Genomic DNA, 24,053 nt, shown 5'->3' with positions numbered 1-24,053 from the left:
GCCAACGCAATACTGAAATTTTCTCAACCCACCAGAGCCTTGCGCTCTTCACAATGTGGTCTGCTTGAGATTCCATCACCCAAAGTTGCACAATTACACATGACTCATGAGTGTGCCTTTGCCGTTGCTGGGCACACTCTCTGGAATTCTTTTCGATAGATATCAATATGACTCAGTGAAGAATTTCAGAAAGCAAGTTAAGATTTTCCTGTTCAACCTAGCATATTTTTAAACATCCTATTTTTATTTTAAATATTGTTTATTTTACTATTTATGTCTGTTTATATTTTACTTGTATTATCATGTTTTATGATTATTTTTTCCATTAATGATTTTCATTATGTTTATTTCAATTTTATTCTAGTGTTATATTGGTATTTTTTATGATTGTATTCTTGTTCATCACCTAGACCTTTTTAGTGCTAGGCAATTCATAAATTGTGAATAAATGTAAATGTAAATGGATGCCCTGTCCTTTCTCCAGGAAGAACCTGAGCAATTCTGGTCACAATTTTGGTGGGCAGGTGCTTGATTCTGTCTCCAAACAATCCCAGGACTGGAAGGGAGAAGTATCAATGTGGGATCTCAACACGTCATCCTTTTCTCCTCCCTACCTCCGGCTCGGCTCAACCATGGCAGCCACAAACTGAGGCTCCCTCCAGAACCCAGCTAACGAACTCTAAGCCTGGCCCTGACTGACTCAGGCAGAGGAAGACCTGATCCAGGAATCAGACCCAGGTTCCTAGCACTTCAGGATGCAGCCACTGAGCCAGCCTCATCTTCCTGTCTTGAGGCAAATTTAGACACTGGATGACAATAAAGACTTCTTGTTTAGCAATTCACTGAATCCATGGACTGTCTATCTAGATTTACAGAAGCATGTTATAATGGGAGGCTCAAGAAGAAACATAAAAACAAAATGACAGCATGAATGATTAATTTTTTTGTTTTATTATAGCTACCCAGACCTTGTTTCAACTTCCTAAGGCAAGAACTGGCAGTTTAATAATCACATTGGAAAAGTTGGCAGGCCCTCTGCTATTTATAATATATAGCCTTTATGAATGAGAGTGTACAGCATCCAGTAGTTCTTCTGAAATGGCTCATCTATTACCATGTAATGATTTTCCGTCCACTCAACAGCAAACCCAAAGGCTTATTACATTGGCTATATAAAGTTAAAAAGACATTAGAAATAAAATGTTCACTGTTGCTTTCATGCGTTCATTGCACTTAACATGTACAGAATTTTTAGTGTACCCATTAGGGATTTGAAATTGGAACTTCTTTTTAAAACAATTATTTCAACATTCAGATGTCCAAGTGGAGTGGCACACTTATCCCTGGGAGCCTGGGCAAATAAGAACTCAAGTGCCTAAGAAACATGAGCGTTTTTTGTTCAAAGCCTAAAAATCCTTGCATTCAACAACTGATGCCTTCCACCATGTAAACATGCTGAAAACCGAAGGAGGAAAGCAGGCAAAAGGTTATGTGGAGCTAGCAGCTAGCTTCCATAATTCACATACTGACTCTGTTCAGAGCAGCACATTTTCAAGGTTTTTAGGTGCCATGCTAGTCTTCACTCGCTGAGAAAGGTTTACTGGAAACACTGCAACAATTGGTAGGATGGGACCTGAAATCGGAGTTGGTGGAAGTCTTAATCTCATTCTACAATTTTCTTTTTTTTTTTTAATTCTTAGTGTATTTTAAGCACACTAAAGCAACTTGTACAGCACTGTACACCACGTCTTTGTGGTTGCCTACGACCAAAAAGGACAGGTAGCACCATCAGCACCAAAAAATTAAGTGCCACTGCACAAACCTTGTGTGCACCTGTACATGCACTCTCTTTGGGGCTGGATGCACAGAGGCAGGACCGGGAGAGATGGGGCGGGGCTGAAATGGAGCAAATCCACAGGTTGCTGCCACCTGGAGGCAGCCTCTGTGGTTTGCTGAACTATTCTGGCAAAACGAGTGGTGCAAAGAAAATGGAGCCGGCCCACCTTAATGACTGGGAACCAGCCAGTCTGACCCAGTCAAGGAACAAGTGTGATTTTCCAGGACCATGTAAACCAAACAAGAAAAATTACAAAAATGTCTTTCAAATACAGAATACAGCATTTTTGACTGGTCACATTCAGGTTGGTTGCATCAAATCTTCAGCTGTCCTTCCTGCCCAATGCATATTTTGGCAGATTTTTTTTTTTTAGAATAGGTTCCCCCATCCCCATTATCTTATCCAAAATGTATTATCCATACAAAGACATTTTGCTCCTTCTGTAGAAGCTGGCACTTTCTAAAATCAGGATTCACAGAAGTCAGTCTAGAAGCCTTATCAGTCATTTCCTTTAAATCTAATATGATGGGAATTTTGTATCATGAATGGTAGTAGGATGAAAGTTTCCCCAAGCCTATTTAACTTGAAGCATTGTGCTTCCTCACTTGACTGAGTTAGTTGCAGGGCTTGAGAGGTCATCTGTCCCTGACACAGTATCAGTTGAGCTCTCTTGCAGGTAGTTGTTTGTTTTGTGGAGAATTTTTGCTGTTTCCTCCTTGTGTGTGTGTGTGTGTGTGTGTGTGTATGATCATAGGTCATCTCTTTGCAATTCAGATGTCCGGTTGTCTTATGAGTCCTTTTAATGGTAGGGTAAAGAAATATGTTCTTGATTCTTCCAAGTACTTAGCTTTGGCATTCTTTAACTTATAACTTTTGAAGCATGTGCATTTTTCTTTAATAAGCATGGATTCACTTTTAAATGGCACGTACAAATTTTAGCTGTTGGTGCAATACAGTACTCTGTTGAAAACTATATTTCTAATATGACTTTTTGGCATGTAAAAATGAGAAGCTGGCCAGACAATTATTATTAAACGTAAAAACATTCATGTAAAGAAAAGCATACTGATGGTTAACTGCTTCAGGATGCCTTCCTGGGTGTATCTATTTATGCCCTGACGAAAATGTCGAACACATGTCCATGCCATACTCCTGCACTTGCGTGCTGGAGATAAGATGGCATACACCAGCTAACCTCTTTTGAGTTCCTAAGGGGTAGGTTAAGCAGAAAGCGGGGGAGGAGCGCCGTATTCCTGGCAAGGAGAGCTTTGGAGTTGATCTCACTTGCCCAAGGTAGGACCCCCAAGGACTAAAATGGGAGAGGTCGCCTCACTGTTCCTGTGCAGATCTTTTCGACCATGGGGGTGAGGAGGGAACTCATTTTCCAAGTAATGGAAGACTGGAAATATAAATATACTAGAAATGATAGAAAAACGCCATCGAAATTGCCAGGGACGGTTACTTTAAAATAAGCGAGTGGCTGCCCGTATGTGCGCAAGTGCACGTATGCAGGAATTTTAAATCATGTGCACAACTGCACATGCAAGTTTTAAAATCTACCCTTCACGCTTATGTGTGCTCCTAATTTTAAAACAGTTACACTAGCAACTGTAGTTTGTCAAGCTTCCTTAGGACTTTGCCAGCTTTAATGTGCATAGATAAGTGGATTTTAAAACATGCGCCCATAAAGGACATTCCCAGTTTTACCAATTAGTCCACCAGTTTGCCCAGTCTATCTCGAGGGCATCCAGTCCCCTCTGGTTCTTCAGCCTGCACTCCCACATTTATCCAGACCCCTCATTCAGTTGTATTAGGTCTAAAAAGAGATTTATGTTAACATCCCACCATACACTGCAGTCACTGGATTTAAAATACGGATTTACACACATAAATGTTGGCCCCGTCCCAGAACGCCCCAATACACCCTGACTCTGCCCCTTTCTTGTGCTTTGGGTTGCTCGCGCACAAGCAAATACGCTCATAATTTACGGGTTTTAAAATGCGAGTTGCTTGCGCTTGGCCCTGATACTCACATGCAACCAACTCTTAAAATTTACCACAAGGGAGCACATGTACCAAAAAAATAAAAGGACATATAATAACAAAAGAAATTGCCATACTGGGTCAGAACAAGGGTCCATCAAGCCCAGCATCCTGTTTCCAACAGTGGCCAAACCAGGCTACAAGTACCTGCCAAGTACCCAAAAACTAAGTATATCCCATGCTACTGATGCTAGTAATAGCAGTGGTTATTTTCTAAGTCAACTTAATTACTAGCAGCTAATGGACTTCGCCTCCAAGAACTTATCCAAACCGTTTTTTAAACACAGCTATACTAACTGCACTAACCACATCCTCTGGCAACAAATTCCAGAGTTTAATTGTGCATTGATTGAAAAAGAACTTTCTCCGATTAGTTTTAAATGTGCTACATGATAACTTCATGGACTGCCCCCTAGTTCTTCTATTATCCGAAAAAGTAAATAACCAATTCACATTTACCCATCCTAGACCTCACTTGATTTTAAACATATAATGCTGAGTGATTGCCTAAGGGAACACATACAGAAAAGAATTAACTCAAACCTAAGTATTGGAGGGAAAAGTATCCCTTGAAGCTTGGCCAAGGAAGAAAGCATCTCAAGCATATAGGCTCAAATTTTTCCTGAAATTCCATCAAATATCCAGTGTTCAGTTGTTTAAAACATGAGCTCCTTCTAATTTGTGCTAAAGCAGAGGAGGAAGGGGCACACAATTTGATAAGGTTGAATGCTGGTGTTTAGTCCTCCATTCTAAAGGGATTGAGACCCTTCAGTAACCTGACCTCAACAATCCCCCCTGCCCTTTGAATGGCTACAGGAAGAGGAGATCATTCAAATCAGGGCTTATAAAGTTCTCTTCCCCTCTTCTTCTCCTTTTAGGATCTGCTGGGGAAGGGGAAGGAGGGCTATCCTGGATGAACCACTTGGAATGTGGGTTATATCCATAGCAATACATTAAACTAAGGCCTGAGGTTTCTCCCCCCTCTCTCTTCACCCCTGATTTAGTTTTAAATTGGTATAGGTGACAACTGGAGAGGGGGAGAAATCTGTCTCTTCAGAGATGCAGAAGAAAATGGTAATGAAGCTGATCCTGTTGGAGTTACCTTCTTTCGTTCCCCAGGGGTGTCAGCACTGACTGTAAAGGAAGATGGTATCCTATCCATGCCACCCTTGCAATACCCAATCCTCGATACTGTTTCACCATTCTTCTTGGCCTTTATATTTAGAGGTTCAGCAGCCCATATTGGTTTGTAGCTGGTACTCGCTTGCCTGGGGGTGGGGTTGGGGCTAGCATCCTGAGTGGGAATCTTTGGTGGGAGCTGAAAGAGGTAGCAGTTCTTGAACTCATTTCTCACTGAGGTTCGAGCGGATTATGGGAGTAAGAATATCTTTTACAGGGATGCAGGGGGAAGGGTAGACCTTGGAGAGCAGCTGGAAGTTGATGGGTTTCTCCTAGACCAATGATGGTGAATACCAGTCCTCGAGTGTCACACCAGGCCAGGTTTTCAGGATATCTACAATAAATAAGCATGAGAAAGATTTGCATGCGCTGCCTCCTTTGTATGCAAATCTATCTCATGCATAATCATTGTGGATATCCTGAAAGCCTGGCCTGTTTTGGCACTCGAGGACTGGAATTAGACATCACTGTCCTAGACCCTGGTATTCCTGAGGCTGCACTTGCTGGCTGAGCCCTCAACAGGGTTGTTCCTGAGAAGTCAAGACGTTCTGGGGCCTCTTCCTGGACTTTGATGGCTCAACTGTTGCACTGCCTGATAATTTAGGACACGTGGCTGCGGCGCCCTTTTGAAATTTCTAGGTCCCTGAGACAGGGACGTGGGCGAGGTGGGTGCAGCAGCCACAGGACATCACTGACTTGAGCAATGGTAGCCGCATTCCCCACCAACTGTGTAATACGCCTTACATATGTAGCCTAGGTAACAGATCCTGAACTACCTCTTTGGCCCCCGCCCCCCGCTGACAATCAGGGAGCTGGATGTTGATTTGGCTCCTGAAGGACTTTAAATGCTGTAGCTCAACATCTATATGTGGTGTCATGGTAATTTTTGAAACAGCTTCCCCAGGGTGCTTAGATGAGGCTGTAGGGCGTAATCCAGGATGTAGGGAGGCACATTCTATAGGGCAGTGACTCTCAACCAGTGTGTCGCCAAGCACCGGCAGGTGTGTCACGGCTCTCAGTGTCCCACTGCCCCACTTGTGCTTCCCTTCTGCCCAGGAGCGAACTGGACGATGCAGTTGGTAGGGGAGTGCTGCCGCCAGAGGCCAGGCCAGTGGGGCCGAAGAGCAGAGAGACCCTGTGTGCTGCCGCCGCTGGAGGCCTGGCTGGAGTGGCTAAAAAGAGTGGAGGCCAGGCTTACTGGGCCAAACAATGAGAAGAGGCTCCACGTGAGAGTGTGTGTGTGTGTGTGTGTGTGTGTGTGTGTGTGTGTGTGTGAGAGAGAGAGAGTGGCAGCTGTTTGTGTGTGTATGTGTGTGAGTGGCAGCTTTGTCTGTGCCTGTGGTAGAATGGGTGCCTGGGTGCGCGAGTGGCAGTTTTGTGTGTGTGTGGTAGAAAGGGTGCCTGGGTGCGCGAGTGGCAGGTTTGTGTGTGTGTGGTAGAAAGGGTGCATGGATGCGCGAGTGGCAGCTTTGTGTGTGTGTGGTAGAAAGGGTGCCTGGATGCGCGAGTGGCAGCTTTGTGTGTGTGTGGTAGAAAGGGTGCCTGGATGTGCGAGTGGCAGCTTTGTGGGTGTGTGGTAGAATGGGAGCAAGAGCATTTGTGTGTGATTGAGAGCTTGTATGTAAGTGAGAGATCATATGTGTGATTGAGAGAGTGACTGGTCAGGGAGGTGACTGGTGTGTGTGTGTGTGTGTGTGTGTGTGTGAGACAGAGACTGGTCAGGGGGTGACTGGTGTGTGTGGGTGTATGCGTGTGAGTGAGAGAGACAGAGACTGGTCAAGGAGCTGACTGGTGTGTGTGTGAGACAGAGACTGGTCAGGGAGGTGACTGGTGTGTGTGAGTGAGAGAGACAGAGACTGGTCAAGGAGCTGACTGGTGTGTGTGTGAGAGACAGAGACTGGTCAGGGAGGTGACTAGTGTGTGTGCGTGTGAGAGAGAGAGAGACAGACATAGTCTGGTCAAGGAGCTGACTGGTGTGTGTGTGAGACAGAGACTGGTCAGGGAGGTGACTGGTGTGTGTGCGTGTGAGAGACAGAGCCTGGTCAGGCCGGTGATTGGTGCATGTGTGGCTTGCTCTGTTTTCCTAATAAGAGGTGTATTAGTGTTTGGGGTCTGGTTTAATATTTGTAGTGTTGCCTTTCATGGATAAGGTTGTTATTCTTTGAGTGTGTTCCATAGTGCAGGTGTAACTTTGGGCGGGTTAGTTTGTATGCATTATTGCAGATCCTAGGACTATATTAGGTGCTATATTTCTCTCTCCATTTCTCCAGGTTTGCACTGCATGCAGAGTGGCTGTTTTGGTTTTCCATTCCAGTTTGTCTCTATATTTATAATGTGGTTTTTCTGTACTTGGTGAAGGTCAGTTCTGGGTGTGTGACTGAGGTGAGGTATTTTACTAGCATGTAGGCATTTGTATCAATCTTATTTGTTGTGTTTTCTCAATAGGACATGCATTAGTGGTAAATTACTGTCTTTTCATAAGGAGGGGTACTGTGCCTGCCAGTAAAGGCAGTTTGTTTTGCTTTTAGTGAGATGTCGTCAGAACCAGAATATCTTTTTTTGCATGGCGAGTTGTACAGGGTAATGCCCTAGTTCTGCTCTGTACCCATTGTTGGGGGTCTAGGGGGTTCCTGAGGATGCAGAGTGCATGTTTATATTTAGCCCCATGACGGGCACATGTTCAGTGTGTCATGCATGTGAGAACCATCTGTCAGGTGTGTCCCGGCCAAAAAAGGTTGAGAACCACTGTAACCCTGGTCCCTGGCTTCTCTAGGGGCTTCAATTGCTGGTTGAGCCCCCAAGACTAATATCCTCTCTTAGAGTTTGTGTTACTATAGCTTTGGAGGCGAGAAGCACATTTGCCTCCCAACTCACCTTTGGTCCTACTAGGTCAGCCAGGGCAGAGGCATACTGGTGGGTGTAGCCTGGCAGCACATAACAGGATAGCATATGCTGCCAGCCCACCTCTCTGCTGGGTAGAAGAGGCTTGCCCGAGCTCCTCTAATGACTGGTCCCCATTACCTAAGTTATTTTCCTTCTTGATGTCTTTTTGCCCCTACCTGTCAGCCCTTCCCCCTCTGGCAAGGTTATGCTTCCATTCCGTCACTGCTGGCATATTATCATGCTGATCCAATATAGTGCCCGAGTGCACTGTTTAATCCACAGTTGGACGCAGGTTTTAGACACGCGTCCACAACCCCTTATTCCATAAGGGGATTAGCACATCCAAAATGCGCAGGCATTAATTTTTGAGCAGCCCCCCCCCCCCCAAAAAAAAAAGCGTATAGAAAACAAAAAAGTACTGCTTTTCTGTACATCCTCCAACTTAATATCATGGGGATATTAAGTCAGAAGAACTAAAAGGTTTAAAAAAAAAAGTGTGCTGGCAGTCAGGTTAGAAAAAGGGATGCTCAATTAACGAGGGTCCGTTTTCCTAACCCGCTGACATCCAACCCCTCTTGGGCGTCCGCTACCGAGGAGGCGATGGGGTGCACGTTTGTCCCTAGCGACTCCATAGCAACACAACCCCTCATTTAAATATTCTACCGCGCGTCCAGGAGGTGGCTGGGCGCGCGTTAGGAAAGCAGGCACTCAACACTGAGCACCCGTGTTCCCTGCAGCTTTACTAGATCGGCCTGTATGAGTGGAAGGTGGAGCTGCTTGGTGTTACCGCCTTCCTCTCTGAGACAGCTCTTTGTGCACGGACGGCTCCTGAAGATGTCATCAGAGGTTAAAGGGTACACCAAGCAGGATAGGGATGGTGTTTCCAGATAGGGGGGTTAGCCGTTATCTTTGGGGGAAGGGGGCTGCCAAACTCCCTTGATCAACTGCCACATCGGGCTGATGAAATTTTGCCGAGGAGGTTGGGGAGGGTCACCATGCCCATCTTCCCTCTTACCTCCTTCCTTGTGGTGCCCTTGGCTATTGGTGTTACTTCAGCCAGGACCATGGAGCTTTTGATTCGTAGTGGGTGCAAAAGGTACTCCCTTGTGCCTGCTTGGCCTCTGGGCTTTCTTGCTCTTTTCCCTCCTTTTCTTGGGGGTTTCCTACCAGTGGGGGAGGTGCATTCCAACAGCTAGAAGCTGGCTAAGGTGTCAGCTGCTTCCAAGCAGCAGAGAGGCGCTCAGTGGCAGTGACCTCTGAGGCTCTCTGCTGATTCTTGGCACCTTCCTTGTTTAAAAAAAAAAAAAAAAAAGACAGTTCAGCCTCCGAGATGGATATTTGTTTTTGTGAAAATTAATAAATATAAATTTTAAAAAGTACAACTCTGCGTACAGAAACTTAAGGAAGTCCGCATTACTCTAAGACATAAATTGTAAAAAGAAACAATCCAGTAGATTACAAGAGCATGCAATTTCCAAAACCTATAACAGACAATCTGAAAATGGAGCGGGCGGGGGCAATACAGAAAAGGAGGAGACCTAGGGAAACATTTTACATAGGAGAATGGCTTAACATGATTACCAAGATTTACACTATCTATACCATTGTGCGAGTCCTCAAGTGGGAGCAGGTGAAGATGTCAATCCAGGAAAGAGTTCAGTTCCAGAGTAAAAAAAAAAAAAAAGAAAAGTATCATTACATTTAATCACACATTTACCAGGGTACCTCAACAAAAAATAAACACCTAGTGACAAAGCCTCCTGCCTCAAGGATAAAAATCCTTTCCTCCTCTCTTGCTTGACATTAGATAAGTCTGAGAAGATTCTTAAACTTGGCTATGAAATAAGGATCTTAAATTCTGAGCATACAGTTTTATTTACTTTCCTGACATCTTGCTCAGTAACAAAAGAAACCATCAAAACACCTCCCTCTATAATTTCTGGCCCAGAATTTTCAAAACAAAATAGTTAAATTCAAAAGATCAGAAGACTGATTATGCTGCTGGGATGGGTGTTTTAAGGGCCTCCTTATCACTAGCTTTGCTTTCCACTGTTCCTTTCCAGAGGATGACTTGTGCAATAGGAGAAACGTTGGCTAGGGGTAGGATGTTTGGCCCTGGGGAGGGCACCGGTGGTCTTGTGCGTCCCCTCCTGGGGAGTGCGTTCAGCCTGGTGCCCTTTTTTGGAGATTATGGGCAACCGGTGTACAGTGGGCCCTCGGGTTATGAACGGCTCGAGTTACGACCAACTTGGGTTAGACCAACATTTCAGGTTTCGGGTTACGACCAAATTTTGAGTTACGACCTGTGCCATGTGAGTGCAGTTTTTTTTCTTTTTTTTGCGGATTGGTTGTAATTGGCCCGTTGTTACTGCCTATCGCATTTTTTTGGTCTTGGAAGGTGGGACTTCGACAGAGAATGGCTGGCTCGTGTTGCACGTGGGCAGACCCGGCACAGAAATGCAAACAACAGCATCGGGGAACAGCACTCAGCTGGCAAGGTACAGAAGAGTTTCTGGAGGGTCATAGATGTTCTCATAAGTGGTGGGGAGGGGGGGAAAGAGTGTCTGGGGTTGGTGTTGTTTTTGGTTGTACACCTTCTTAGATTTCTTATTTTTTATTTCTTCTCCCTGCAGAACACCAAAGAAGTGTTAAAAATGGCCCCAAAGATAAAAAAAAAGCAATCACTATCAAAAAGAAGAAGGAAATTGTGCAGAAATTTGAGAGTGGCGTTCGAGTGACCGATCTCGCTCTCATATACAGCATGTCAAAATCCACCATTTCAACAATCTTACAAAGAAAAGATTTGTATAAGGAAGTTAGTGTGGCTAGAGGTGTCACTCAAATTAGTAAGTCACGATCAACAATGATAGATGAGGTAGAAAGACTATTCGCTGCGGACATCAGGACCCGAAGGAGGGAACACCAGGAGCAACAGTAGGAGCTGGGAGAGAGGCCCGCGCGACCGGCGCTTGAGCCCATCGGGGTAAGGCCCTTTACTCTCGCCCTACCTCCGTGGGCCCCTGGGCCGACCGCGTGGGAGCACTTGCACCATCATCCTCGTCGCAGCCAGATCCTCCCACTGCGGACCGACGCTGCCCTATCACCGCGAAGTCACGCCGGCGCGACCGCTCAAGATTTAAAGCACCAGCACACTCCCAGGCGCCCCTTCGTGCAGCCCCGAAGGGCATCTCTGTATTCTTTGAAGTTTACCTTCTTCAACTCTCCTCCCCGGCCCCTTTGACAGGTGTCGGCCTTCACCTGTTACCAGCTCAACACACATCTCCAGTTCCACAGCAGCTGGAGAACGAGGTAGAGGGGAATCGACCTAAGGAAGGAGCGGACACTTAATGGTAAACTAGCCGCTCCCCAGGAGAGGCCTCCGGCCGATCAGAGAGCATAGTCAATCTCTTTAATTCATCACACCAGAAGGAGCACGACCTTAAAGGCCAGCCCTTTTAGCGTGCCCCTTTGTTTGAGCCTTAAGACAGGGACCCTCTAAGCCATTTGCAACCTCCACCGGAATCCATACTCTACTACACCGAAGCCTCCCACGCGGCCAGCCCCCCAGGCGTCAAGCACTTCTTCACTCCCAGGTATCCAGTATTCCTCCACCCTTTTCTAGCCGCTCTCAGCAATAGTTTCTCACAGTATTCTTCCAGCACCCTCCTCCACCTATCAACCATCCAGCACTCACCCCTTCCAGCAACCAGCCAACACTCTTCTCCACAAGCAATTACTGAGCACTCCATCTCCTCAAGCAACCCCCCAGAACTAATCTCTTCCAGCAATTTCCAGCTCATATCTAGTCCAGCAATCATCTCATCTATTCCAGCAATCATCCAGTAATCATCTCTTACAGCAATCATCCATCACTCATCTCTTCCAACAACTATCCAGCACTCATCTCATCCAGTAATCATCCAGCTCCCATCACTTCCAGCAATCATCCAGCACTCATCTATTTCAGCAAGCATACAGCACTCAATCATCCAGCACGGTGAAGCTCTCCTCGATTCCAGAAAGCATCCAATTTACTCCTAAAGGCACCATGCTACAAACACACCCAATCCCCATTATCTCACTCCCATTCCTCTACAGAAACAAAATACTCACGCGCAATATTCAACGCACAAAGAGATCACTGATCCCCATCATGATCTCTCCTCTAACTCAATTCCTGGGTCTCTCTCATTAATCACCCTAACTCTTCTAAACTCCCAATCCCTCTCAAAAAAAAATCACATTTGCTCAACGACCACCTCTCGGACACCCAACCTGACATCTGTGCTATAACCGAAACTTGGCTGCAAAACACAGATACAGCCTTAATCAACCAATTACCTATACAACTCTATGACATATTCCCTCTACCCAGACTTACGAGGAATATTGCTAGCCGCAAAAAAAGAACTGAGACTATCCCACCAAGCCTTTGAATCGACGACTAAACTTGAAATTGGATTATTCAAATCCAATCAGCTACAAATATGTTTAATATACGCCCCCCCCCCCCCCCCGGGCTGCTAGAATCTGACCCATCTCCTCTCATCGAAATCATAGCCAAACACATCAATATGGACTCCCCTGCTATCATTTTAGGAGACTTCAACATACATGTGGACTCCCCTTCACACTCCTCGAACTGTGAAGCCCTCCTATCTTCTTTCCAGGCCATGGGATTCAATCAAATCATAAACAAACCCACTAACAAAGTAGGCCACATTCTGGAGCTTATATTCATAAATGAATCCTTCTCGCCCACCTCCCCCCCCCACATGTACACCCATCCCCTGGTCCGATCACTCACTGACTTCCACGGAATTAGCAATAAGAAAAAAACCATCTCCCAGCATCCCTAAATCTACCATCCTATAAAGAAAACCATGTTCCTTGGACGACCTCAGCTCCAGCCTGGCCAAGGACCTAACTAAACTGGACCTCTCCAACGCCGACACTGCTACCACCTCATGGCTTAACATCACACAAGCTGTAGCAAATAAAGTCTGCCCCATGACTTCCAAAGAAATTAATCCTGCCCATCCTAACAAAAAACCTTGGTTTTCAACAGAATTGAAGAAGCTCAAACAAGACCTACAACATAAAGAACAACGCTGGCCCAAGGACCCCTCTCCTACCTCCCAGGCCACATATAAAACTGCTATAAACCTCTACAGGATCACCATTCTACGCACCAAGAGAGATTTTTACACCAAAAAAATTCATAGCTTTCTGTACGACCCAAAGACTTTATTTTCTTATATTGCAGCCCTCACTACTCCTGTCCCTCCAATCATCCCTGAAGAAGCCACCCAAAACAAATCCACGGAATTGGCCTTATTCTTCGACAACAAAATAAAAAATTTACTCGCACCTCTGACCACTTCAAACTCCCAGCCTCCTCCTGACCTAAACACCTCCCCAGCCATCCATAAACCGATACTAGAATCATTGGAACTCACTTCTTCCCTGGAGATAGAATCTTTAATCAAGAAAATGAAGCCTTCGTCACATCCAACAGACCAAATACCTACCAAACTCTTACCATCCCTAACACCATAGCCAAACCTCTGGCAGACATTATAAATTGCTCCCTCACTCAAGGATTTGTCCCGGATTCATTAAAAACGGCTTTTCTAAAACCCCTACTAAAAAAACCTAACCTGGCCCCAGTCAACCCGGGAAACTTCCGCCCCATTGCCAACTTACCATTCATCGCCAAGCTAATGGAAAAGCTGGTTAACAACCGACTCATAGATTACCTTGACTCTCACAACTTTCTTTACCCATCTCAATTCGGTTTCCGGAAACGTCTAAACACTGAATCACTCTTACTCTCATTAACGGACAACATCCTGATGGGTCTCGACAAAGGCCAATCCTACCTTCTGGCTCTCCTCGACATCTCAGCAGCGTTCGACACAGTAAATCATTCAATCCTCATAAACCGTCTGGCAGAAATCGGCATCACTGGCACCGCACTCACCTGGTTCAAATCATTCCTCAACAACAGGCACTACAAAGTTAGAATAAATAACAAAGAATCCCACCCCGTCCCTTCCAATCAAGGAGTTCCCCAGGGGTCCTCATTATCCCCTACCTTGTTTAATATCTACCTGAGATCCCTTTGCCAGCTTCTAGAAAGTCTCAACCTTACCCACTTCATTTATGCTGACGACGTGCAGATCTTAATCCCCATCACGGATCCCCTTCTCCAACACCCTAAACCTCTGGAACAGCTGCCTTCTTTCCATCAACCGCCTACTTTCCAGTCTCAATCTGGTTCTTAATACGTCCAAAACTGACCTCCTCGTCATCACTCCCAATGATAATAACCCCCTCGCCTGCAACCCAATCTTTCCTTCAGTAAGCCAGGTGAGAGACCTCGGTGCTATTCTGGACAACAGAATGAACTTCAAAAAGTTCATTAACAACACTACAAAGGAATGCTTTTATAAGATACATGTTTTAAAACAGCTAAGACCTCTCCTGCACTTTCATGATTACCGTTCAGTCCTCCAAGCCATACTGTTTTCAAAGATTGACTACTGCAACGCGCTACTGCTCAGCCTCCCCTCCTCCACAACTAAACCTCTCCAGATGCTGCAAAATGCCGCAGCCAAGATCCTCACGAATTCTCGACGCAAGGACCACATCACACCGATACTTAAGCACCTACACTGGCTTCCCATCCACTATAGAATACTGTTCAAGACATTGACCATCATCCACAAAACCATCTATCATCATTCCTCACTCCAACTCACAATCCCTCTCGAACTCCATACGTCCACCAGACCGATCAGGTCCACATATAAAGGATCTCTCGAGGCTCCCCCAAACAAAGCCATCATTCACAACTCCATTCAAAAATGAGCACTGTTCTCTGCGAGACCTCATCATTGGAACTCATTACCCCCAGATATACGCCAGGAACAAAGCCATCTCTCCTTTAGAAAGAAACTGAAAACTTGGCTGTTCTCACAAGCATTCCCTGGATGAGACAGTTCTCAACTAGCACTAGAACTATATGTTCTGTGATTTTGATGTTTAGAACACTTTCCACTATTTTTTCTGGCACTGAAGTCAGGCTAACCGGTCTGTAGTTTCCCGGATCGCCCCTGGAGCCCTTTTTAAATATTGGGGTTACATTTGCTATCCTCCAGTGTTCAGGTACAATGGATGATTTTAATGATAGGTTACAAATTTTTACTAATAGGTCTGAAATTTCATTTTTTAGTTCCTTCAGAACTCTGGGGTGTATACCATCCGGTCCAGGTGATTTACTAATCTTCAGTTTGTCAATCAGGCCTACCACATCTTCAAGGTTCACCGTGATTTGATTCAGTCCATCTGAATCATTACCCATGAAAACCTTCTCCATTACGGGTACCTCCCCAACATCCCCTTCAGTAAACACCGAAGCAAAGAAATAATTTAATCTTTCCGCGATGGCCTTATCTTCTCTAAGTGCCCCTTTAACCCCTCGATCATCTAACGGTCCAACTGACTCCCTCACAGGCTTTCTGCTTTAGATATATTTAAAAACGTTTTTACTGTGAGTTTTTGCCTCTACAGCCAATTTCTTTTCAAATTCTCTCTTAGCCTGTCTTATCAATGTCTTACATTTAACTTGGCAACGTTTATGCTTTATCCTATTTTCTTCTGTTGGATCCTTCTTCCAATTTTTGAATGAAGATCTTTTGGCTAAAATAACTTCTTTCACCTCCCCTTTTAACCATGCTGGTAATCGTTTTGCCTTCTTTCCACCTTTCTTAATGTGTGGAATACATCTAGACTGTGCTTCTAGAATGGTATTTTTTAACAAATACCATGCCTCTTGGACATTTTTTACTTTTGTAGCTGCTCTTTTCAGTTTTTTTCTAACAATTTTTCTCATTTTATCAAAGTTTCCCTTTTGAAAGTTTAGCACGAGAGCCTTGGATTTGCACACTGTTCCTCTTCCAGTCATTAAATCAAATGTGATCATATTATGATCACTATTGCCAAGCGGCCCCACCACCGTTATCTCTCTCACCAAGTCCTGTCTTGAGCATCGGTATATTAAAAGAATTTAAATTAAATAAATAAATAAATAAATAAATAAATAAATAAATACATAAATACATAAATAAATAAATAGAAAGACTATTGCTAGTGTGGATGAATGAAAGGCAGATGGCAGGTGATTGCCTATCTGAGTGTCTAATCTGTGAAAAAGCTAGGGCTATAAATTCAGATATCGTAAAGGATAAGCCATTACCAAGTGAACATGTTGAAATATTTCGTGCCAGTAAGGGGTGGTTTCACAATTTTAAAGCAAGAACTGGGGTTCATAGCGTAGCTAGGCATGGTGAAGCTGCCAGTTCTGATAAAAAGGCTGCTGAAAACTACATACCCCACTTCGAAGCAATGACACAGAGAAATGGCTTTTCCTGTCAGCAAGTTTTCAACTGAGATGAAACTGGACTATTCTGGAAGAAAATGCCCAAGAGAACATACTTTACCCAGGAAGAAAAGAAAATGCCAGGCCACAAGCCAATGAAGGATAGGCTAACCTTATTGCTATGTGCCAATGCGAATGGTGACCTCAAGATAAAGCCTCCCTTAGTTTATCATTATGAGACCCCTAGAGTGTTCAGAAAACAGAATGTCATGAAGAATAGATTAGGGGTCATGTGGAGATCGAACAGAAAAGCCTGGGTGACAAGAGTCCTTTTTCTTGAGTGGATAAGGGAGGTTTTCTGTCCTACTGTACAGAAATATCTGGAGGACAAAGGCTTACCACTCAAGGCGCTCCTCATCATGGACAATGCTCCTGCTCACCCACGAGACTTGGAAGACGAGTTGGCTGAAGAATTCCCATGGCTCACAGTCGAGTTCCTCCCACCCAATATAACTCCCAAGTAGTGAAAGGACACCAGAGAGCCAGATTCCAGATGTTCTAATGGAACGGGACTCTCCTTCCGAATAACCACCTTCCATTTCATCTTCCCCCTCCTCCATTCCTGCAAACCAAAGATGTTAACTTTTAAATAAATAAATAGAAAAACTTGAATTGTTCTCTCTGATAGGCTAAGCACATTTTATAACTTTTTGGTGAGTACACTAGGGAAGTATTGCTGTTTCTGGTAACTAATGACCTTATATAACCATTTTTTATTATAGAAATGGTTAGGTAAGGGGTGCTTTTGGGAGGTTCAGAACGCATTATGGGTTTTCCCCATTATTTCCTATGGAAAAAATAGTCTTGACTTTCAACCAACTTGAGTTACAACCAGCCCTCTGGAACCAATTCATTTCGTAAGTCAAGGGACCACTGTACTTTGTTCCAGGTTGCTGGAGCTGGTAAAAGGGCCCTCTTCCTGCGAGCAGGTACACACACCGCTTCTCCCGACTGGTCTGGGGTAAGCTAGTGCTTTCAATCCTGGGAGTTGTGAAACCCTAGAGTGTCTTCTTCCAGTGGGTTCTAGGTAACTGAGGTGATTTCTTTCTAGGGCTGGGAAACCTCTTCCCTTAATCCCCCCCCCTCCCCTGAGGTTCAGCAGCTGCCGAGGCCTGGCCTTCCTTTGTTAATTTCTTACTGGCTTCAAAGGCCTCCATCACCTCCTTCACATGAGGAGCATTTTAAAAACAAGCTACCACTTCACATTCTCTGGGGCTTCCTTTGAGTGGGTGGGTGGGGATTATTCTTAATCCCCACATGTCTTAGATTCTCTTTTAGGCATTCTGAACAAAGGAGAGGGGAAGGAACCAAAATTTGAGGTGGACAGAACACAAACACACAAGGCTTGCTCCTTTCACAGCTTTAAAATGAAAAAAATGAGAACTATCACTTTAGTCCTTAGAAAGGGAGGGATAAAACTTAAATAGGGAGAGCTTAACCTCATCACTTATTACAATAGGGAAGGGAGTAGGGAGGAGAAGTAAATCAAAATCTAAATGAGGATGGCTCATTGGTCGGTCTATTTATTTATTTATTTATTTATTTAAAGTCGCTTATATGCCGATGTTCGTTTGCACATCGCATCGGTTCACAGTAAACAATAACTCATGGGCAGAGCCCTTACATAAAACTGAGAATAAATATGTAACTATAGGGAGAAGCCCTTACAAGAAACAAGTGAGTTACAAAAAACCAAGGGAGGGGTCGGGGTAGAAAGGCATAAAACAATGGATAAGGGGATAGGGTAGGGGAGGGGTCATGGGTGGAGAAAGGCATAAACAATGAATTTATAGGGCCTATAATTTATGTACAACAAACAAGAATAAAATCAATATCGTACAATGTACAAAATGGGGACATAACGTATTCCGTAATCCGTATTCAGACCGGTTTCATTAACGTAGATCGCAAAAATTACACTCACAGGGTCTTTATGTGATGGGGGGTGTCATGGTATAAGCTTGCTGAAAGAGCCATGTTTTCAGTTTTTTTTTGAAGATAGGTGTGTATGTCTAGGGGAATGTCTAGGGGAATGATTCTTGCTTTGGGTGTGGAAGGTCCTGGTTTCAAATCCCAGATGAGCCCTTTGCTTTACACAGGTGCAGCCTCTGTGGCTGTGCCTCAAATCTCCACTGGATGCAGGGGGTGGTAGATCAAAAGCTAAATGTGAAGTTTATAGGCTAATACAGTTTAAAAAAAAATGCCTGAGAGCCAGTGCTCTCCTGGGTGCGCACTTCTCTATTTAAATGAGGTGTCGCACTATTAGCAGAGGTAGCTGTCAGTGGGTCCAGACAAACGATGCTCTATTTTTACCAGCGTTGGTTTCTGAACCCGCTGACAGTGGCTGTCCCTAACCACTGACGGGTTAGGGTAGGTAAAATTGAGCATCAGTTTTTCTAGCCTGCTGACTGGCTGGCAGATTTATTTATTTATTTATTTATTTATTATTTTTGGCTCCTCCTTCTTAATATCACTAGGATATTAAGTCAGAGGGTGTACAGAAAAGTAGTATTATTTTCTGCTTTTCTGTACACTTTTCTGGGTTGCTCAGAATTTAACAGTATCCTGGGGACTAAGTAATAAGCTCATCAACATGCATTTGCATGAGAAGAGCGCTATTAATTTTTTGGGGGGGATGGCCACGCGTTTTCGACACGCTGTTACCCCTTACAGTACATAGGGGTAATAGACACACGTCAGAAACGTGCGGCCGAGCGCAGCGTTCTGTATCGGCCTGTTAGTTTGCAGCTCCAAGTGTTGGAGGGTAGTGGGGTTAGGGACTTAACTCTTAGTCCCAGCAAAAGTATAGAGGGGCTGTAAAAGGAAACAAAACAACACACACATAAGGTGGGTGGGGGAGCTTGAAGGTAGGACAGACTAGGAACTCAGAAAGACAGCAGAACTGGATGGGGATGGGGGGGGAAGGAACAAATAGCAATGGTAGTGAGAGCCTCTTCCTCCCAGCCCTGCTTGCTTGAGCAGCTCGCTCCAACCCACCTCTTAGTTGCAGCTCGTGGCTAGCCAGCCTCTCTCTCTCTCCCTTCTCCCAGTCTCTGAGCCTGCAGAGCCAGCCTCTCTTCCTCCTCCTCAGCGGCTCTGCTCGGCTCGCGCCGTGGGCGAAGCCCTGGCCCGCATGGCAGGGCGCCTGCCTGCCTGCGCGAGGAGCGGATGAGCGGTCTCGTGGGGGGTGCAGCACCTGCTTCCACAGGAAAGAGCGCGCGACCCAGGCGCCGGGGGAAAGGGCGCGAGCGGCTGAGGTGTCCGTGCAGCGGCAGGGCAGAGGCTGGGTCCGGGCGGCAGGTGACTTCCTCTCCGAGCTCGGTGGTAGGGGAGGGGGGAGCTTCAGGTCCGCTACCTCCCGTGCCTGGGGAACGAGGAAGCAAGAGGTAAGGTAGGTGGAGGGCGAACTACACGTTTGCTGCTTTCTTCCTGCGCCGTCTGCTATTTTTTTTTTTTTTGAGAAGCCGTTATGCATGCGGAGGCTTGGAGAGGGAAAGGTTTGGTTCTTTCCGTAACAACCTGCCTCGGCGGGACGGGCTGCAGGCTAAGGTGGATGTGTGAGCCTTTTCCCGCGCCACTCCCGTTTCCATTGCAGGTGACTTCCAGTGACGGATGACTTTTGCCTGGCACTGATTTGAGGAGACCTTTGGCTGTGAGCAAACACCTGAAACCGTCAAGTCCTCTCTCGGGGCAGTGGCTGGGGGGTGTATACTCTCAAGTGCCTGAAACGGAGTTGCAATGCAGCTTTGAACAGGAGTCGGTGAATTCTGTGACTGCTGAACAATGCTAGGGAATAACGAGGGGGGAAGGGGGGGCGTGCATTAGTTAAAAGAAGAAAAGTGAAGCTTGACAACTTCCGTAATGAACACAGAACAATTAATGCCCTGAAGTAATTATTTTTTTGTATTTACATCATTAGCGATGGTAATTTAATGTTAATGTCCTGGTATTTTTATTCCTTCTCATTTGCAGACAAAAAGCACATCTGAGACATCATCAGGGAGTAATTCGGTAATATAAAGCCATGAATAGCAATCACTAAACTAATGCTCAGAAGTCTGACTGCAAAGAATACAGCGAAATAATCTCATTTGCTGTTTATTGTCGGACTCTATAATCCCGTTTACTGTCATTTGCATATGTGAACAGCTAAAATGTGTATAAAATCCCTTTTTTTTATATATTTTTTTAAAGTTGAGGGGCACTTTTGATTGTGGAAGTGCTTGCAATATATATGGCAGAAAAGCCTGAAATAAAATCTTATATGATCAAGCCCCTCTCTGTACACCTCTCCACTTTTGAATAATTAACAGACTTGCTGCAGGCCATCTTGATTCAAACTCTCTCACTTTGAAGACTTTCCTTGTTATTTTTATATTGCAGTGGGTGGGCATCCATTCCCATCTGAGCAAAGAATCCTCTTTACCGATTGATTTTTATGTTGTGGGGATTATGTGTATTCCAAGTGATTTGGTGGAAGGCCAGTCAGTTCAATAATACAGGGAGGATGACAGGTTGAGTGATGTTGAGGGAGTTGCAATTTACTTTTCCTTTTGCAGTTAAACATAGAGATTGCATTACCAAACATCATTTAAGGTGTCCTGTCATTAATGTAGCTGTCTTGATTTCACATGGTAGCAACAAATGTTACCTGCCTTACTGTGCATTTTGAAAATGTATTGGTAAAAAAAAAAATGGCAGTCCAGTTGCCATGAAATATGAATGCACAAACTAAGGGGGTCATTTTTCAAAACGCAGTGGGCCGTTATCGCACGCGTTAGGGCCTTATCACATGCGATAAAGACCGCATAAGGGCGATATAATTTAAATGAGGAAAAGGGGGAGGGGTTTGGGTGGGATTTGGACAAGATTTAGAAAAATTTGGGGCCAGTTGTGTTGCAGGCGATAATGTTTTACACATTATCACCAGCACTAGTGCTAGAAATAGCTACATCTTTTGTAGGGGCGCTATGGGAGTGATAGTGTGTGCCACAACTGCGGTGGGCGAAAATGCACTGCCATGATGCGGCGGGATGCCAACTATCACCCCCCCCCCCCCGTCTCTTTTCTAGCTGCGGCTCTTCATTGCGCTATACTTATAGCAGAATGAAAAATCTTACGGTAAACTAGGGATCCACTGAACTATGACTGAAGCAGTGCAGACAGGAGCTTGGTCTAGCTCACAGTGGTGGCGGTGGGATGCATTCTATCTCTGCTGCCGGTTCAGATTCTTAAAACTGGAAGGGCAATTTGCAGCACCTCAGAGCAGAGTAGGCGGGGTTGGCTGGTGCAAGGCCATAGCTGATTGGCTGTGTTATGCACTGCCAGTGATAGTGCTGCTAGTGTAGGTGGAGCCACTTGAGATGAAGATTGGGGGAAAAGCTGCAGTTGCAAGCCTGAGTTGTTCGTTTTTTGTTTTTTTTTAATTTATATTTTTATTGAATTTAAACAATTTACAGAACATAAGTTCAGAATATCAGATAACATAATTTTGCACTACAAATATTATATAACATGAAATATTCATTCTGTATCTGAAAACATTATAAGAAATAGGGAGTCCAATATACAATTGAGCAGTATTTTAAGAAGAAACAAACAACGCTAAACTTTAGCCTAATATCTCGCCCTGTAAGATGATTCCTGACGGATTTATTTCTTTTGCCTGGACTTGAGAGCAATATTCAGGAATGTGAGTCCAGATAAGTTCGCAGCTGCGCAGGATCTTGAAAAACATACCTAGCGTCTTAGAAAATGAAAACACATTTTAAGGGATAGCGTAATATAAATTTTGCTCCCCTATTTATGTCTTCTGGTCGCATTTGTAGGAAACTCCTCCTTCTCGCCTGTGTGGCCTTTGTTACATCAGGGTAAATCCAAAGTCTATAACCATGAAATGCAAGATCTTGATTTCTAAGGTAATTTCTCAAAATAGAATCTCTTTCAGAGATAAAAACAAATGAAACAAACAAAGTTTCCCTAGTTGTTATTACGGTTTCCAGAGTCCTTTCAAAGACTCTTCTTTCCCCATTTGTAATTGTGGTGATATTACTTCTTTTTCTTCTCCTTAGCGCTAGGCAAATATATCTTAGACAAAGCCGGTAGGGCCTCCTCGGGAAATTTCAGGATATCTTTAACATAGCTTCTAAACAAATCTCTTGGTGACAGACCCTTGACTTTTGGGAAATTCAATATCCGAAGATTAACATGTCTATATTCATTTTCCATTCTCTCAATTCTTGTGTAGTTTATAATTTCAGATTTTACTAAGTTATTTTGAATTTCTTTTATATCATCAATCCTTTGTTCATTCTCCATCAATCTCTTTTCCAAAGTGTTAATTTTTATATCTGTATTCTTGGTATGTTGGAGATTTTCTCTAAGCAGACAAGACATTTTTAATAGAAGAATCCATTGTACAAACATACTCCAAATTATATCTGCAGTAATTTCTTTAGGTTTTGTCAGAGGATAAATGCCAGCTACTTGTTTCTCCGGCTCACTCCTCCCTGTTGCCCCAAGTTCTCCAATCTTACCATCTTTCTGGTTGTTCAAGGCAGCCTGGTCCCCAGAGCCTCGATCTTCTCCGCTCTCCGAGAGTGACGCCTCATTTGCGTCCTTTCTCGGGACCATTGTTCTTACAGGCGCCATTTTTTCTTCCAGCCACCCGACTGTGGCTTCTGCAGATAAGCTGAAAATCTCAGATGGCGGATCAGGAGCCTCCGGAGTGCCGGGACTGAGGGATGTTTCCTCCACCTGGGTCCCCGTAGCCTACTCCGCGTCGGGGATCTCCGCATTTTCTCCCACCGGCAAGATCCTCCCAGGATCCGCAAACAAACTCTTGATGCATGGCTGCCTTAAGTCCAAGGGAGTAGAGGTAATATTTGTCTTTAATTTCGCCTTTCGTTTTGTGTGCGGCATAGGAAAAAATTTTAAGTAAATAATCCAAAGAAAGGCAAATTACAGATATAGCCACGGAGTGAGGTTGTGCGTGTCTCATCTACTAGACGGCCATCTTGTACTCCGGAAGCCTGAGTTGTTCTGCTGCCGTAGAGGGCAGTGTAGCCCCTGGTAGTATCAAGCTGTAGGTTCTGAGGGGTTGCAAAGTAAAGTGTGAGGTAAAAATGGTAGTTCCTGGAGCTTCCAAATGCACTACCTTTTTTTTGGCATTGTGTTACCTAAGAGTGTAGGCTTTGGAGGTATTAAGTGCAGAAATTCTCAATATTATAACCTAGATACCTAGTTAGTTTCTCTCTCTGGATTAGCATCTTCTCAGGAGGGTTGTTTTGCTCCTACCACAAATCTGGCATGTTGCAAGAGAGGGGAGTCAGAGGAGTGAGAAAAGGGATGAGAAAGGGGTAAGGCAGTGATGGCGAACTCCAGTCCTCAAGTGCCAAACAGGCCAGGTTTTCAGGATATCCACAATGAATATGCATGAGAAAGATTTACATGTATGCATATTCACTGTGGATATCCTGAAAACCTAGCCTGTTTGTGGCACTCAAGGACTGGAGTTCGCCATCACTGGGTAAGAAGTAGGGAGAGCAAGAGTACACGAGAGGGACATGAGAGAGCAAGAGTACACGGGAGAGATGTGGGAGCGCAAGAGTACACGGGAGGAGTGTGAGTGAGAGAGTGCAACACAAACACCCATATCTCTACTTCCAT

The 24,053-nt window shown here is 44.6% G+C and overlaps 1 protein-coding gene across 1 annotated transcript in view; it reads right to left on the bottom strand.

Annotated features, from left to right (window-relative positions):
• Positions 1-23,018, bottom strand: part of LOC115083266 — a 145,814-nt gene extending 122,796 nt beyond the window's left edge. The window contains exons 1-4 of the mRNA XM_029587075.1: positions 22,922-23,018; positions 19,905-20,098; positions 19,383-19,749; positions 16,725-16,947 (exon numbers count right to left, since the gene is read on the bottom strand). Of these exons, the coding sequence (XP_029442935.1) occupies positions 16,725-16,947; positions 19,383-19,749; positions 19,905-20,098; positions 22,922-23,018 (881 nt within the window). The remainder of the gene's footprint in view (positions 1-16,724; positions 16,948-19,382; positions 19,750-19,904; positions 20,099-22,921) is intronic.
• Positions 23,019-24,053: the final 1,035 nt, after the last annotated feature.

The sequence above is a fragment of the Rhinatrema bivittatum genome, chromosome 2 (genome assembly GCF_901001135.1).
Source record: "Rhinatrema bivittatum chromosome 2, aRhiBiv1.1, whole genome shotgun sequence".
Lineage (NCBI taxonomy): Eukaryota > Metazoa > Chordata > Amphibia > Gymnophiona > Rhinatrematidae > Rhinatrema > Rhinatrema bivittatum.
Note: the sequence above shows the minus strand (reverse complement) of the source record. Positions and strands in the feature narration are given on the sequence as shown.